Source organism: Mastigoproctus giganteus, chromosome 13 (assembly GCF_048544385.1).
Source record: "Mastigoproctus giganteus isolate SK-2022 chromosome 13, ASM4854438v1, whole genome shotgun sequence".
Taxonomy (NCBI): Eukaryota; Metazoa; Arthropoda; class Arachnida; order Uropygi; family Thelyphonidae; genus Mastigoproctus; species Mastigoproctus giganteus.
This window is the reverse complement of record NC_143587.1, coordinates 155,529,713-155,547,606: the sequence shown is the minus strand read 5'-3', so window position 1 is coordinate 155,547,606 and position 17,894 is coordinate 155,529,713. Positions and strand designations below refer to the sequence as shown.

Below are 17,894 nucleotides of genomic sequence, written 5' to 3'. Positions count from 1 at the left end.
TTGTTGATATTGTAATCTTTTCTTGGTGCAGTATAACCGTAGTCGTTTTTGTGCCAATAAAATCAAAATCAATCAATCTCCTCAGAAAATCTAATAGACCAGCTACCACCTCCTTTCTATTTGTTCAGGGACTTCAATGCTCATTATTCGGTGTGGGAATCTTGAAAAATTGAGAAAAGAGGTAAACTAATAGAAACTCTTCTTGATGTATGTCAACTTACCCTTTTCAACACTGTTGAGCCTACCTATAATCATAGGGTGCCTCCATAGCCAGGTGGGCAGGAGCAGCAGTGCATAGCACACGCTTCTTGATTAGGCTGGGGTTCAAGCCTGTGACCACTAAATACGGAGGATGCGGAAAGGTCAGGAAATGACCACCGCATATCCCCTGAGCAATATGGCCTTAGTTGCTAATGCTCCTAAAAACAAAATAACAAACGAACAACAAGCCTATATTCATTTTTCTACAGGATCTTTGAGTGCAATAGACCTTTCAATCTGCTGTCCCTCCATATGTACTGATACGTAGTGGTCTGTTTTTGAAAATCCACTAAATGATCACCTACCAATTCTCTGCAAGCTGGAAACACAGGTAAACTCCCCTTTGCCGGATCACTTCAATTGGAAATTTCATAGGGTACACTGGAATGAATACACTTCATATGTTCAGTTAGGTGATCAGATAATCCAACTCCAGTCCATAGATTGTCACACAACATATAACTAATCAAATTTTACGAGCTACCAACTTTACAATACCAAAATCCTTGCCCGGAAAATGCAAACATAGTAATTACTGGTGGAATCGAGATTGTATATACGCTAAACAGGAAAAATATAGGGCTTGGAATTTGTTTCGCAAATTCCCCACAACCAATAACCTAATTAGTTTTAAAAGAATGAAAGCCAAGTTCCATCAAATAAGAAGGAAAGCAAAAAAAGATGCATGGATTAGCTTTTCCTCTAGTATAAACAAGAACACAGATATCACTCATCTGGAAGAAAATACAAATACTTAATGGCAAATATGGTCCCCGGCTTCAATATTAAACTGGAAAAGAAAGAAGTTGTCCTCTCCGGCAGAAATTGCAAATCCCTTAGCCGAATCATTTGCCGGTACATCGGACGTATCCACCTACAACCCAAAAAAGCAAATTAAAGAATCTTCAGAGCCCCATAAGATCAATTTCTCTACTAGAGTTTCACACCCGTACAACCAGCCATTCAAATTAACAGAACTTTTAGGGGTGCTCAATAAAACACCCAGTAGTGCTGCTGGTCCAGATGGGATCTACTACATAATGATAAGCCAACCAAACAACAGAACAAAAAAGAACATTATTAAAATATTACACTCGAATATTTCTAGAAAATGCTTATCCAAACTCCTGCCGTCATTCAATTATACTAGCTTTCCCAAAGCCAGGAAAGGATCACAGCTTTCTGCATAACTACAGGCCGATTTCATTGACAGCTGTTTCGGCAAAGTCCTGGAAAAAAAAAAATGGTTTACAGGCAGCTAACGTAGTTCCTAGAAACTAACAACTTGCTAAATAGCGATCAGTATGGGTTTCGAAAGAATCGTTCCACGTTATATTGTAATGATAAAAGCAGAAGCAAACATTCGAAATGCCTTCATAAGGGGACAACATCTGGCCACGATCAATCTCGATATTGAGAAAGCCTTTGATATACCACCTGGTGATATGGTATACTTCAAGATCTTCATTCTTTTGGCTTTAGAGGTCATTTACCCTACTTTATACAAAACGTCCTATGCCACAGAACATTTCAGGTTAGATACATGAACAATTTATCCAAATCATTTGAACAAGAGAAGGGTGTACCTTAGGGGTCCATTCTTAGTCCGACATTATTTGCAATAAGAATTACAAACACGACACAGGATGTACCGAATACAGTAGAATCATACATGTTCGCTTATGACCTCATTATTTCTTGTCAATCCCAAACCATGAACACCAATTAAACACAACTTCAAATTTCCATCACTAAAATAGAATCATGGGCATTGCAAAATGGCTGTTCCCTATCATAAAAGAAATCTAGTGCAATTAATTTTTGTAAAAAACGCAAACTCCACCCGGATCCAGAAATTTTTTTAAAAAACAGCCCGATTCCTGTCACTAACAGTTTTCGTTTGTTGGGGTTATATTTAGATAATAAACTTAATTTTGCTTCCCACATTGCTTTCCTTTGAACTACATGTCTTAAAAAACTGAACATCCTAAGAGCAGTCTCTGCTATGTCCTGGGCTGCTGACAGAAGCTCTCTCCTTCATCTCTATAGAGCTTTAATAAGATCACGCTTAGATTATGGATCACCTGTCTATGACTCCGCTAGGAAAAGTTTGCTATTATGTCTGAACACCATATGGCATAGTGCCCTTAGGATAGCTGTGGGAGCCTTCAGAACATCTCCGGTCCACAGCCTGTATATTGAGGAAAATGAACCTCCTTTGCATCTCAGGAGAAAATCCTTATTGTGTAATTATGCAGCAAGAATTAAAAGCATACCATCCCACCCCAGCTGGCAATACCTGTTTGATCCTCAATATGCTGAATTATATCACAATCAGTTGGGATATTAAATTTCAGAACATATTCCAAGACCTTGCTACTTTGGAACCTCCCTGGACTGAATGCTCACCTCTCTGCTACAATTTCTTTTTAAGATGGGGAAAATCCTCTCTGGCATACATCAACTTTCAACAGCTCCATAAAACTCATTCGTTGGAAAACTCAGATAAAATACTCATCTATACTGATGGCTCCAAAACAGATGCAGCCATAGGTGCTGCAGCAGTTTCTTCCACTTTCTCAGTTGCTGCATCTCTTCCTACAGAATGCAGTATTTATACTGCAGAATTATTTGCAATAAAACTAGCTCTAGATAGAATACACAACAGCCATATCAAGGAATCTCTGATATACACAGACTCTTTCAGTGCAATCACTGCCATTCAATCTACCACTTTGCCCTCTCATCCCATTCTTAAAGCGATATGGTCTAAGTTACTTTACTATCAAACAGCCAACCAGAAGGTTACTTTCTGCTGGGTATCTGGTCATGTAGGCATTTCAGGTAATGAACAAGCAGACGCTGCCACTAAGCACCCTGACTCAAGCTCTTCCAGGCAACTAAAAGTGCCCTACACCGACTACAAATCCATCATTAAAACAACATGTAGGAAACAATGGTCTCACCTCTGGAAAGCTTAAATAAATAAACTGCTGCAGGTAAAAAAAAAGAGCCAAAACTGTGAACATCTAGTTTCAGGAAAAGCAGGAGACAAAGTAATTCTAGCAAGGCTCTGCATCGATCATTCACATCCAAGTCATCTGTATTTGCTTATGGGAGAGTACCCTCCTCAGTGTTTCTTTTGCCAGTTGCAGCTAACAATAAATCATATTCTCAACGAATGTCCTCAACTTTCAACTACCAGAAAATCAAACTTTATCTCCCTTTCCCACTTGCAGGAACCTTAATACAGATTCTTGGGGCCCCGAGTGCCAAGCGAGTGACTATAGCGATTTCTAAGCGATTTTGAAAGCGATTTACTTAAAAGAGCGGTTGATTATAGAATAGTGTTATTTTTCTGAAGTTATTTAATTTTGCACTTCTGAAGTAAAGAAGTTAGCTCACTTGACAGAAAGGCAAGACACCTTTCTTTTTGTATATAGGAATAATTTATTAACACACTAACAACTAATCTCTTTATCGCTTGGTCACTGGTGGCACCGCTCCTGCCTCCACGTGGCAGGGCTGGAAGTCTGGGAGAAGAAATCCACTCTCCCAGGGCTAAAAGGAGCAGTAATGGAAAACACAAAACAGTCCAGCTGCGGATCTACTGATCCAGATCTAGATAGGCATGACCTAGATCATGACTTAAACCCATCCCATGCCAAGAGACAAAAAAAAGAAGGGACAGATTATTCTGCTCCTCTCTTTTTAATATTGCATTCCTCCACAGACCAACCACTGAGTAAGTTATCTCCATTTTTGATTCAGAAATGTCTCGAAAATGTGGCTGGCCCTCCAAAAATGGTTCGTCAATTAAGATCTGGAGATTTATTAGTGGAGATGAACGAACATAGACATGCAGAGAGACTCCTGAAAATTTCTACCTTTGGTGGAATTCCCACAAAGGTTACCCCACATGCCACCTTGAACTCCTCTAAAGGGGTAATATCAGAATGGGATCTCCTAAATGTATCGGAAGATGAACTTGTCCAGGAATTAAACAACCAAAATGTAATCCACGCCAAAAGAATTTTGATCAAAAGAGATGGAGAGCTTGTCCCTACTCGGACAGTTATACTGACTTTTAAAACACCAATTCTCCCCACAACTATAAAGGCTGGATACCTCAGATGTCATGTTAGACCATACATTCCCAATCCGGTACGGTGCTTCAAGTGCCAAAAATTTGGTCATTCGCAAACGGTATGCAGAGGTGTAGTCACTTGTGCTGCTTGCGGTTCTAAAGAACACACACATACCGATTGTAACAAGGAAACTCAAAACTGTCCTAATTGCCATGGAAATCATTCTGCCTTCTCTAAGGACTGCGATCAATGGAAACGAGAGAAGAATATTCAGAAATATAAAATAGAGCATAAGGTGTCATATCAAGAGGCAAAAAAACAATTTACAACTCCTGTCAAATCATCTACGTATGCATCAATTACTCAACGACTACGCTCAATATCAACTCAAACTGACTGCTCAGTCCCTCCAAATATCTCTATATCTGGTTGGGCTAAATCAGTACTTCCTTCATCAAAGGAACACTCTCCCTCCAGATATGTAACAAAAGAAGTAAATACACCAGTAACAGTTCCTCCAGATAAGAATCCCAAACAGCAACAGAAAGAACAAATCAAGAGCTCTGAAAGAAGTGATAAATACAAACTCAGATCTGATACCATGGACATCGATGAAAAAGCAGGCGATGACGATACAATTCTTGAAATTCATCCAGAAGATGACATCGACACAGGCAGACCAGTATTCTCAAAGAAGGAAAAGGGAAAAATAGACAGGCGTAAGCAGACTACTTCACGGATGTTAGCAGACACCAGTTAAAACCAAACAATGAGTACAGTTATTCAGTGGAATTGCCGTGGGCTCCGTGGTAACGTAGATGACTTTTACGATCTATTAAGTAAATATAAGCCTGTTGCAGTGTGCATTCAAGAAACCAATCTCACAAATACAGTGTCTATGACAATTAGCATTATACTATATATAGAAAAGATAGAAGTTCCTCTAACTCAGCTCATGGAGGAGTAGCAGTCATAGTGAACTCTGTAGTTCCCTGTAGACCTATCCCCATGCAAACATCTTTAGAGGCAGTTGCAGTTCGTGTCACCATTGGTATAACAGTAACATTAGTTTCGTTGTATCTATCGCCAAACCATTCATACAGCCTTGATGATTTAGATGATATAGTTAAGCAAATACCTGTTCCCTTTTGTATTATGGGTGACTGGAATGGCCATCACCCCCTATGGGGTTCCCAACATCTTGACTCTAGAGGACAGATAATAGAAAAATTTTTAGATAAACATAATCTAACTATTCTAAACAGTGGTGATCACACATACATACACTCTCCATCTGGTTCAAGTTCAGCTATTGATCTTTCAATATGCTCCCCAACAATATTTCCTATCATAGACTGGACTGTTACTGACAACCCTTGTGGTAGCGATCACTTTCCTATCATCTGTACTTTTAGCTCAAGTTCTCCTCCCCAGAGAGATATTAGGACAACCTGGAAATTTGAAAAGGCTAACTGGACAAAATACCAGGAAATAGCTCGATTAGATACTGCCGTCATAACAACCCTCACAATTGATTCTGCAGTCAGGTATACTACACGAAAAATAATGAAAGCATCGGAGGCTGCTATTCCAAAATCAGGCTTCATCCAAAAATGTGGTGGAATGAAGCATGTAACAATGCTAAAAAAGAAAGAAATAAGTACTGGAATCTGTTTCGAAAATATCCAACTACAGCCAACCTCCTACAGTTTAAGAGAGCCAGAGCTAAAGCTCGTCATATAAGACGAGAGAGTAAAAAAGAAGCATGGGCACGTTTCGCTTCCACCATAAACAGATCCACAGATACTTCTAAAATATGGAAAAAAAATCAAACGAATTAATGGCAAATACACACAAACAATTTCTCCTATTCTACTCGTAAGAGGGAAGGAAATTTCTGAACCTCTGGAGATTGCCAATATCTTAGGTAATTCATTTGAAACACTTTCAGCTGTTGCCACATATGAACCAGCATTTCAATTGTTAAAATCCCGGACAGAAAAATACAAACTAAAATTTAATACTGCCGTCCCATTTTCGTATAACCTACCTCTGACCATGATTGAATTGCGCAGTGCACTTTCCCAATTAAAGAATAGTGCTCCAGGCCCCGATGGAATTTTTTACACCATGATCTTTCATTTAAGTGAGGATTCATTAACTGCCCTATTACAACTGTATAACAGAATTTTTCTAGAGGAGTATTACCCTGCTAGCTGGTGCCATTCTTATGTGCTGGCTTTCCCGAAACCAGGAAAAGACCACACAGATCCCAGAAACTACCGCCCTATTTCTCTAACCAGTTGTCTGGGAAAAACATTAGAAAAAATAGTTAATGCTAGATTGACCTGGTTTCTAGAAACGGAAAACATTCTAAGTCCAAACCAACATGGCTTCCGGAGAAGAAGATCTACACTTGATCTCATTATCAAAGCAGAAACAAATATCCGGAACGCTTTCCTCAGAAACGAGCACCTAGTCATGATATGCGTTGACATAGAGAAAGCCTTCGATACAACTTGGCGATATGGGATTCTTCAGGACTTACATAAATGTGGACTTCGGGGTCATCTGCCGATATTCATTAAAAACTTTCTAGGCAATAGATCATTTCAAGTCCGATTCCATTCATCATTGTCTCGAGCATATGTACAAGAAGAGGGAGTTCCCCAAGGTTCAGTGTTGAGCGCCACACTCTTTGCCATTAGGATTGATGCCATAACCAAGTGTATACCTAATACAGTTGACGCATACCTATATGCTGACGATCTTGCCATCTCATGTCACTCTCAAAATATGCGACTAATTGAAAGACAACTACAAGGTACCATTAACAAAATAGTCTCTTGGGCCAAAAACAACGGATATCGACTTTCTAAACCAAAAACAACAGCCGTACACTTCTGTCGCAAACGTTCTTTACATCCTGATCCAGACCTACAGTTAGATTCTCATCGTATTACTTTCCAGCCTAGTATTAGATTCCTTGGTGTAATTTTTGATAAAAAATTAAACTTTCTGGAGCATATAAAACATATCCGTATAAGTTGTCTTAGAAAACTAAATCTTCTGAGAGTAATTTCCTCCATGTCATGGGGCGCAGATCGCTACATGTTGCTACAGCTATATCGATCGCTGATTAGATCCAGGTTAGACTATGGGTCTCCTGCATATGACTCGGCCAGACCGAGTGCACTTAAATGGCTCGATCCTGTACATCATAGTGCCCTACGAATTGCACTGGGGGCTTTTCGTATTTCACCAATCTTAAGTCTATATACCGAAGCCTATGAGCCACCACTACATCTTCGACGACAAGTTCTGTTACTAAATTACGCAGCCAAAATCAGCAGTCTTCCACATCATCCCATATGGCAATATCTCTTTATACCCAAATGGAGTAAACTTTATGAAAGTAAACCACGGCTCAATAAACCATCTGGCATTAGGCTTCAAGCTCTTATCACAAGCTGGGACCTGAATTTTACTAACATTCTTCAGGACACTAGCATGGAAACCCAGCCATGGCAAATGCCCCCGATACATATTGATAGACACTTTCAGCAATGGGGAAAGAATAACCTTCCAGATTCCAACATTAGACAAATTCATAAGACCCACTCCTCTGAGTTTAGCACTTTCATTCAAATATATACAGATGGATCCAAAATTGGTAGTAAAGTTGGTACCGCTGTAGTATTACCAAATATCACCATCTCCAGACAGCTTCCGTCTGAATGCAGTACTTATACCTCAGAACTATACGGCATTGTTCTAGCTCTAGAGAATATCAAAGAAGAGTCGTGTACCAAATCCATCATATATACGGACTCATTGAGTGCTGTTAATTCTCTACAGCGTCAATTCTTCCCTAGTCATCTGCTGGTACAAAAAATTTGGGCACAGCTTCTAGAACTTCACGGACATGGACAGCTAGTAATATTTTGTTGGATCCCTGGACACGCTGGAATACTAGGAAACGAGCAGGCAGATCTAGCTGCTAAATGTGCTACAAATGTGATACCACCTAATTTCAGGACTCCTTATATTGACCATAAATCCATTATCAAACAGGTGTATAAACAACAGTGGACACGCATGTGGCAAGGTCAAGCAAATAATAAACTTCTTGAAATCAAGAGAGAACCCAAGCAATGGCAATCCAGTCTGAGACGAAACAGAAAAGAAGAAACCATCCTAGCCAGATTACGCATTGGTCATACATTCCTCACACATAGCTACCTACTAACAAACGATGATCCTCCACAATGCAGCAACTGCTTATGTTCACTAACAGTAAAACATATCATCCTGGAATGCCCGCTATATCTGCAAGAACGGAAAACTGCTTTCTTCTCTCATTTTCATAACTCCAGCCAGTTATCATTACAGAATGTTCTAGGAGATCGTGAGGACATGAATGACATTTTTCTCTTTCTAAAATTGATAAATAAATATCACAATATATGAACCATATCACGTGACAGACAAACTAAGAAGATATTAGACAGTAATCAGTGCATTATAGCCTAAGTTGCTGATGCACCAACAAATTTAACAACAACAACAACAGATTCTTGGCAATAAAGCAAATTTGGAGGAGCTGTTTAATTATTTGAAACAGATAAATCTTTATAATAGTTTATGATCACAATAACATATGAAATTTGTGATAAGCAAATATTGAACAGGCACAATATGCCCCAAGAGGCCCTTGTGCCAAAAAACCCAAATACAACAACAACGAGGTGTGGCAATCAAGTTTCTGAATTGATGCTTTAAAGAGAACACAAAGAGGAAAATGCGCAAAAATGGTTTTATTTTTATTCAGAGTAATCATCAACTGATTGAATGCACTTATTACACTGTTTTAGAAGTTTTTGATGTGTCAGTGAAGAATGTCCAAAGAGATGATGTTCATTTTTTATTTTTCTTTGTATTCTCAACATCCTGAAATCTCTCTCCTTTTAGCAGTTTTCACCTTGGGAAAGAGAAAGAAGTCTTCTGATGCTAGATCAGGAAAGTAGGGTGGACTTTGATCTTCACAATGTCATGTTTTGCCAGAAATATCTTCACAACAAATGCAGGGTGGGGGCATTGTTGTGCAAGAATCAGCTGTCATTCTCTTGAAATTGCAGCCTTACTTGGGAAATGCACCTCAATAGTCTTTGAAGCACTTGTACATAGAATACAGCATTGACTCTCTGCCCCATTCAGGTACAAATTCCTGTGACTCCACTCTGTTTGTGGAAACACATGATCGGCACTGCCGTGATCTTAGACTGCTGTAAATGAAACTTTAAGGGCATTGGTGATGATTTTGAAGTCCACTGCATGCTCTGATGCCTCGTCTCTTCTGGGTCTTACTGAAATACCCAATAGTCATCTCCAGTGATAATACTGTTGAGAAAATTATAATTGTCTTGACAAGTCTGGACAATGTTCTTTGTTACTTCTGCTTATCTGTGAGGCTGTGTTGCACAAATTTTGCAAAAGAGTCCTTTTCCCTAGATCTTCATGCAGTATTTGATGAATCATTTTCTTATTCATATCCAACTCATCAGTCATCATTCTGAGGATCAAACAGTCTCTTTCCATAACTTCCCAAACTTTTTGCGACTCTCTGTCTTCATTTTGTGAGGTCAGCAGAAGCCCAATTTGCATTGTGAATACCCAGATCTGTCTTTAAACCACTTACACCATTCAAATACACACATGCACACTGGTATGACTTAGCATTTTGTTGTCATACATGGTTTTCAACATTTCACAAGCTTCTGTTGCAGATTTTCCCAGTTTAAAGCAAAATTTGATATCTGTTCATTGCTCCATTGAAAAATTGTGAAAGTTAATACTACTAATGAAACTGGTTGTTACTTGCAACCTGTCAGTTTACTGGAAAACCTGCGTACCAATATCTGTTGCAGGAAATTTGAACTACGGCGAACCACTTCCATTTGTTTTTAAATCCGTTGAACATGACCGCAACAGCAGCAGTCTGGAAACTATACTGCCACACCACCTAGGTATATATTACACTTCTCAATGTCATTTCATATGCATTTTAAATAATGTATATCTGATATTGTTTTGAAACTTTCCAGTGCATGCTGCAAATCTCAGTTTTTTCCCAACTAATAGCGTACACAGGTTTGCAGTCCAAATAGATTTGGGGCTGTAAAAGATGACGGCCGAAAAATAGATTTTAAAATCGGAGATCATACCCTTCAGCTATTGCTATTTTATTGTGGCTTACAAAAGCTAAAATTCTTTGGAATTCAGATTGAAAAGTTGATTAAATTGAATCAAATAATGCCTAAACAGCTTTAGAAGATATTAGAAAGAAGTAATAGCATTTTTTTATCAATTTCCTTACAACTTCTGTAAAAACTCTGATTTGATTTTTGACAGTAATTTCACTATGTTTGGAAATCAAGTGAAAATCAGAACAAATTAATATTTAAAAGAATTTTATGCATCAAAATTTCATATAAAACTACCCACTTCCCATGCACTTTCAGGGACTCACTCCAGACAGAATTAAGCAATATTTAGAGTCCTTGGTTATTATTTTCTTATATAAGAATTCAATATAAGTATCCTGCATGGCTGCTTGAGTATTTTTAGAGCATGATAAAAGAAAGATTAAGCCATTCCTTTTCTGTAATCATTCCTTTATATTTGTCCTTACTTTTACAGTTATCATTCAAATACAAGTCAGAAGCTTGTACATTGCATTGTTAGTGTTTTATTTAAAATAAATTCAGTACTAACAACAATATCAACAATACAGTACCACTTCAACCGACTTAATACCTATTACTTTTTCTTTAGTTCATGGAACAGGAAGGTGTACGGCATCATGTAGACTTTCTGCTGATGGCTGATAACTTTAGAAATCAACTTCTAGCACATGAGAGGTATGATGGCCTAGAAGCACAAAATGATGCAATGGTTCTTTATGACAAGTAAGTATTCATTGCATATTGAGCCCAATATTATTTTTAAATTTTTTTTTGTATTAATTGCAAGATACACAACAGGTAACCATTAACAGTGCATCTATTGTTGAATTTTTTTTTTTTTTTTTTTTTTTTTAGCCTTCAATTTTATTTATCAAAGAATACTTGTATAAAAATTAGTATGAACATATACTAATTTTCCTGTTTCAATACTTGTTTCAATACAGGAAACATAAAGTGAAATTTACTCTTGCAAGTAAGACTGCAGTAATTCATTTTGAAATACATCTTAATTTTTAAAATGTGTAAATTCAATCTCCATATGTATTTAGAGCAAACCTCTCTAAAGTGCAGACTATTGAATCAGGAGAAAGTGTCCACTCTAGGGAGGTGTCTACTTTGCAGAGTAATAAAAATCATCCCCCCCCTCATCCTGTGTTAAATGCCAAATTCAGCTTTCAGTAACACACATTCTTGTGGTATATTCTAGATTCAGAAATTCCAGGTTCATTTCTTTCCAGAGTTTATGCAAAAATCAGAATCCACTTACCCTTCAACAGAGTTATCTGTTGAAGGGTAATGGTAACTCTGAAAATCTAGACGAACTGTTTAATTTAATTCGGCAAATCCAATTTGGTAAATCTGAGAAATTTGATTTACACTAAAAAACCTGGAAGGACATGACACATCTTGGCCTTTGATGCCCTTGTGTCTTAAAACCCTTAAGCAACAACAACAGCTTTGTGGAGATCCATGAAGTGAATGGCAGTACAATAGAGCATCAAAAATCCAAATATCAATAATCCAAACGGGCAGCATTTATTTTTTTTTTTATGCTGGTGCCATAAAATAATTACAGTAAGCACCAGTTATTGTGATCGCATTTGTAAATTGAATTTTGATTCTATTAAATGGCAATTCTAATAAATGAAAGTTGGAGGAATATTATCCAAAGACTATAAAAATGAAGATATAAAGCACAGATTTACACTTTTATTACCTTACCAATTAACAAAATTAAATGATATGTGAAAATCGACAAACAAAGTATATGCTGAATCAACAAACTGAATACTATCCAACTCAACTACTCTTGCTGAAAAGAGTGAGAAATCTGGCAGCAAAGAAACAAAGTTTGAAAATGGTTCAGAAAAAAAGTTATTTTCATTAAAGGCCTATACATATGTGTTATTGTGGATGGAAGTTCCATTTGTTTTGTTACCTATGAATAAAAATACATAAGTACAACTTAAAGCTTTTATTTTTCAACTTACTAAACCTTTTTTAGTCTCCAGAACAGCATTTGTCATAAGTTTGGAAAATCCAAATAAATTGGAAGTTCGAACTACCCCTGGTCCCAGTTAGTTCAGATTATCGACACTCTACTGTAATTTGAAAAAATGAGTCATATATCTGGTTGCTTACTCAGAATTTTATCATTGTACTTATGTGCTTAAATCAGAAATCATACATTCCGCTGTCTGACACAAATGCAAGAACCATTATCACTCACCCACATGTTGGGAAACAATGCTAATCTGGATGAGCTCTTTGCTTATCTTATACAACAAACCAGACTATATCAATATTTCTAAAATCAAATAAAGCAAATTTCCAGCATCTATCCAAATACCAGAATAAGCACATTTTGGCCTAAGTTGCCCTTGTGCCGATAAACATCTAAACCACCACCACTTATGTGCTTTGATTAATTAAGTTTTAATAAATAATATAACTTTTAATTAATACAACTTGTAAAAATGAATATAAATGGCTTTGTAGCATTTCATATTGGCAGTTTCATTTTTATTATGGATTCAGTCACTTATCATTGCTATTATTTGCATAGAATTTATTTTATATAACAGGATATCTTCCCCCATTGGGTCAAAACTCCTTCCTTTTTGAATTTCAGCATACAGCCCTGTTGCAAACAGCAAGAAATTTCATTTATTAAAAAATTAGTATGGAATCAATGTAATGCCTTGGGAAATTTTGACCAGTATTCCAAGGGAAATTCTGCATACATAAACTTCACATGTAACTACTTTTCTCACTACCAAGTGAAAGTGGTGAGTGATGGAAAGGGAAAATCATCATTGTCACTCAGTCAAAAATTGGGACACTGCTTTCACTAAAGCATTTATGAAAGTAGTGTCAAGCATTACATAGCGATTTTATTGAATGTACATTTTGTCCACAAAACATGGGAGAAGAAAACTCTCCCAGGCTGAAAGGAGCAAAGATAAATAATATTTCCACCTTTAGGGTCATTGAGCTTGAGACCTGAGACAAATAACACTGAAAATGGCTTCAACCCAAGAGGTTGAAAACAACCCCCTCAAGAGGGGAGATACTGGCATTCTTCATTTTGAACTCTGTATCAGACCAACCTCTGAGTAAATTATCTCCCTTCCTTGTGCAGATATATGGATTAAGTCCGCTGCAAGTTTACCAAGATCAGTGAGGCAACCCCAGTCTGATGATCTTCTGGTAAAGACTACTCGATCCCAATGTTCTGCAAATCTTTTAAGGCTGACAACCTTTGGTGGACTTCCAGTAAAAGTTACTCCCTATGCCACCATAAACTCCTCAAAGGGAGTAATAATACAATGGGACTTATTAATTATATCAGAGGAGGAAACTGTCAAAGAGCTATGTAAACAAAGTCATCCAAGCAAGGAGAATCATGACTTGAAAAGGTGGTACTCTTGTTCTGACAAGAAGCATAATACTCGCCTTTTAGCTCTCCCAGCTTGCCAACGTCTGTCACAGCAGGCTCTCTTAACTGCCATGTCCGCCCTCCCAAACCTCATCAGGTGCTACAAGTGGCAAAAATATGGCTACTCTCAAACTGCATGTCAAAGTGAGGCAATATATCCTAATTGTGGATCAAAGGAGCACAACCAATCTACTTGCACTGTTACCACTTCTCATTACCCAAATTGTAAGGGTAACCACCTAGCATTCTCCAAAACGTGAACCATGGAAGCAAGGGGTGGGAGAATCCAGAAATATAAATTGGAGAACATCACATACTCAGACAAGTATGTGAATTTGTAGTTTGTATGCCACAGCTGTTTAGTATTTTCAGTGATTAGTATTCAGACAGATATATCAGTTCCTCAAAATATGTTTGTTTCTGAGTAGGCACGTTCCTTGCTCTCTACTTCCAAACAACGTCCTTCGCAACAAACAACTGAACAAGCTTTTAATACCCCAGTTACCCTTGCAGCAATGTTTCTCCAACAGCAAACCAAAAGTCACAGAAACAATTAAACTGCAACTGTTACTCTCCTAAAACTGGTGTGGATGGATGAACAGAATGAACCAGAAGCTGGAATGTTATAACTCCCTGTGACTGACAAGATGGACATAATATCAACCCCTATTCCTAAGAAAGACAAAACAAAAATAAATCAATGCAAGCAATGTACAACTAATAAGCATTCAGAATCAAAAACAACCCATAAAAACCACATAATGGAAAGAATCTTTCAGTGGAATTGTAGAGACATTTGGAATACAAAAGATGATTAATGCAATCTTTGATCATTGTGAACCAGCAGGCTTACAGGAAACTTATTTAAATTTACAAGTGTCCTATCATTAAAAATTATAGTCTTTAGAAGAGATAGGAGTACTGACTTGCCAATCTCTGCTTCTGCATCCTATGTTAGCATTAGCATTAGTAGAGGCATTTGATGCAAGAAAGCAAGCTTATGCAGCATCAGCCAAAAAAAAAAAAAAAAAAAAACCCACTTCCACTTCACCCCTCTGTTCGTTCAAAATACCTGTCCAGCTGAGCCTTAAACTTATTTAGGCTATCAACCTCCACCACAAGGGATGGCAGTCTGTTCCACCAACCAACCACCCGCTGGCTAAAGGCAAATTTCCGCACGTCTATCCTACATCTGTCTTTCCTCAATTTGAATTTATGCCCTCTCAGGTGATTTTTCTGAGCTAGAGGAAGAATCCCATCAGCATTGAGCATGCTTAAACCATTCAAGGCTTTATACACCTCTATCAGATCACCTCGCTGGTACCTAGTCTCCAGACACTGTAATTTGCAAAACTTAAGCCTTTCTTCGTAACAGCACCCCTTTGTTCCATTCACTAATCTTGTTGCCCTTCTCTGTACTCGTTCCAGCAGCTCTACATCCTTCTAGAAATGAGGCCTCCAGACCTGTATACAGTACTCTAGGTGTGGCCTGACCATTGCCTTATACAATGGAATAATCACCTCCTTATCCCTGCTGGAAAAATTCCTGTATATCATTGACAATACTCCATGAGCTACTCTTGCAGCCCGTCTGCACTGCTCAGAGAACTTCATATCTGCCTGCACAATCACCCTCAAGTCCCTTTCATTCTCTACCACTGTCAGTGTAGTACCACAGAGTTGATACGTTGCTCTGGGGTTGCTGTTTCCCATGTGTAGTACTTTACATTTGTCAATGTTAAACTTCATTTGCCACCTCTCAGCCCATCTGCTCAACCTTTCCAGATCCTGTTGCAGCAGCATAGTGTCAGTAGTGTCCTTGACAACCCTGCCAACCTTTGTATCATCTGCAAACTTGGACATTAAGCTTGATATACCATCATCAATATCATTTATAAATACAGAAAACAACAATGGACCCAACACTGAGCCCTGAGGGACTCCACTAATAACATCAGTCCACGATGAGCAGTGTCCATGTGTTGGAGGGGTGGCGGTTCTTGTCCAAAACAACATTCCATCCAAACATGTTTCTCTTCAGACTTCTTTAGAAGTGGTTGCAGTGCACATTGTAATTGGTATCACTCTTACAATAGCTTATCTCCTTGCTAATTCCTTGTTTCCCTCAGATGGCCTAGAAAATCTAATAGATCAGTTGCCATTTCTATTCTGCCTACTCAAGGATTTCAGTGTTCATCATCCTCTGTGGGGATCTGCCATTGACAATAGGGGCAAACTAATAAAATCTCTGCTTAATGCTTATCAATTTACATTTTATACATTTTTCTACTGGATCCATGACTGGACCTTTTGATCTGTTCTCCTGCCACTGTGTATGTTAATATGGAATTGTCAGTTCTTGATATCCCACTAAAAAGTGATCATTTACTTGTTCTTTTAAAGCTGTGAATACAGGTAAATTTACCTCCATTGCATAATCCCACTTGGTAATTTCTAGGGCACACTGGAATGAATGTGCCCTCATGTTCTGTTTGATGATGATATAGCTCAATTTCAGCCCATAGATAACGTCACTGAACACACATTAATCAGATTTTACATACTGCTGCCTCAATAATACAGCCCCGGGTGATAAGAATTTCTGTGACCAAGTGATTATTCTGCATTTATAGAGCGTTTATCTCCGCAGCGACTGAGTTTTCCTTTGTTTTCTTTCACGCTTATTAAAGTTTTCTGTTAAGTAGCTCTACTTTCTTAACAGCACTAAGAAGAGAGCCCAGAAGAAGGAAAGCACCTTTTTTCTTTAATTTAGCTAGTTGTACTAACTTACTAACCTGTACACTTGGCCACCAAGCGGCACTGCTCCTGCCTCCCCATGGCTGGGCCATTAACCTAGGTTGTAAAGACAAACCCCCAGGGCCAAAAGGAGCCATCAGGGATAAAAATAATTATCCAAACTCAGTTTGCATCCACTGTAAATATAAACACCTGACTGCAAATTAATATGGAAGAAAATTAGACAGCTTTCTGAAAAGTTTCCGACCATCCCTTCTACAAGTTGCCTCCATAGCCAGGTGGGCAGGAGCAGCAGTGTGCAGCACACACTTCTTGATTAGACCAGGGTTCGAGCTTGTGACCACCAAATACAGAGGATGCGGAAAAGTCAGGGAATGACCACTGCATATCCCCGGAGCAATATGGCCTTAGTTGCTAATGCTCCTAAAAACCAAATAACAACAAGAACCCTTCTACAATCCTTTCCTGGAATGGGCAAGAACACTCTTCTTCTTTGACTATAGTGAATGCTTTAGGTAAAACCTTTTCTCAAGTCTCAGCAGCATCAAGCTGTTCCCCTGAATTCCAAAAAATCAAGAACATCACTGAACAGCGACCCACTTTCGCACCTCTAATGTTGCATATAACCAGCTCCTTCTGTATTTGGAACTTCTACAGTATGCAACAGTGCAGCAATGGAATATATTACATCATGTTACAGCACCTTGATGACAAACAATTGCAGCTGCTGCTGTTATTTTATAATCAAATATTTCTGGAAAACATCTATCCTAAAGACCAAAATCTAATGAGTAATAGTCAACATGGCTTTCGCCAAAACAGGTCTGCCTTGGATCTCATGAACAAGTCTGTGTCAGCAGTTTGCAATGCCATTGTGAGAAATGAACACCTTGTTATGATCTGTATCGACATAGAGAAAGCATTTGATACTATCTGGCGTCACGGCATTCTTAGAGACCTGCATGCCCTTGGTCTACGAGGCAACCTGCCTATATTCATTAAGAACTTTTTATGGAGTCGTTCTTATCAAGTACGATATTTTAACTCCCTTTCTACGACATTCTTGCAGGAAGGAGTTCCACAAGGGTCTGTACTGAGTGCAAC

At 38.2% G+C, this 17,894-nt stretch overlaps 1 protein-coding gene across 1 annotated transcript in view; it reads left to right on the top strand.

Annotated features, from left to right (window-relative positions):
- Positions 1-17,894, top strand: part of pkaap (A-kinase anchoring protein pkaap) — a 392,730-nt gene that overhangs the window by 199,725 nt on the left and 175,111 nt on the right. Inside the window, exon 7 of the mRNA XM_090388075.1 lies at positions 11,184-11,317. Coding sequence (XP_090244201.1) covers positions 11,184-11,317 — 134 coding nt within the window. The remainder of the gene's footprint in view (positions 1-11,183; positions 11,318-17,894) is intronic.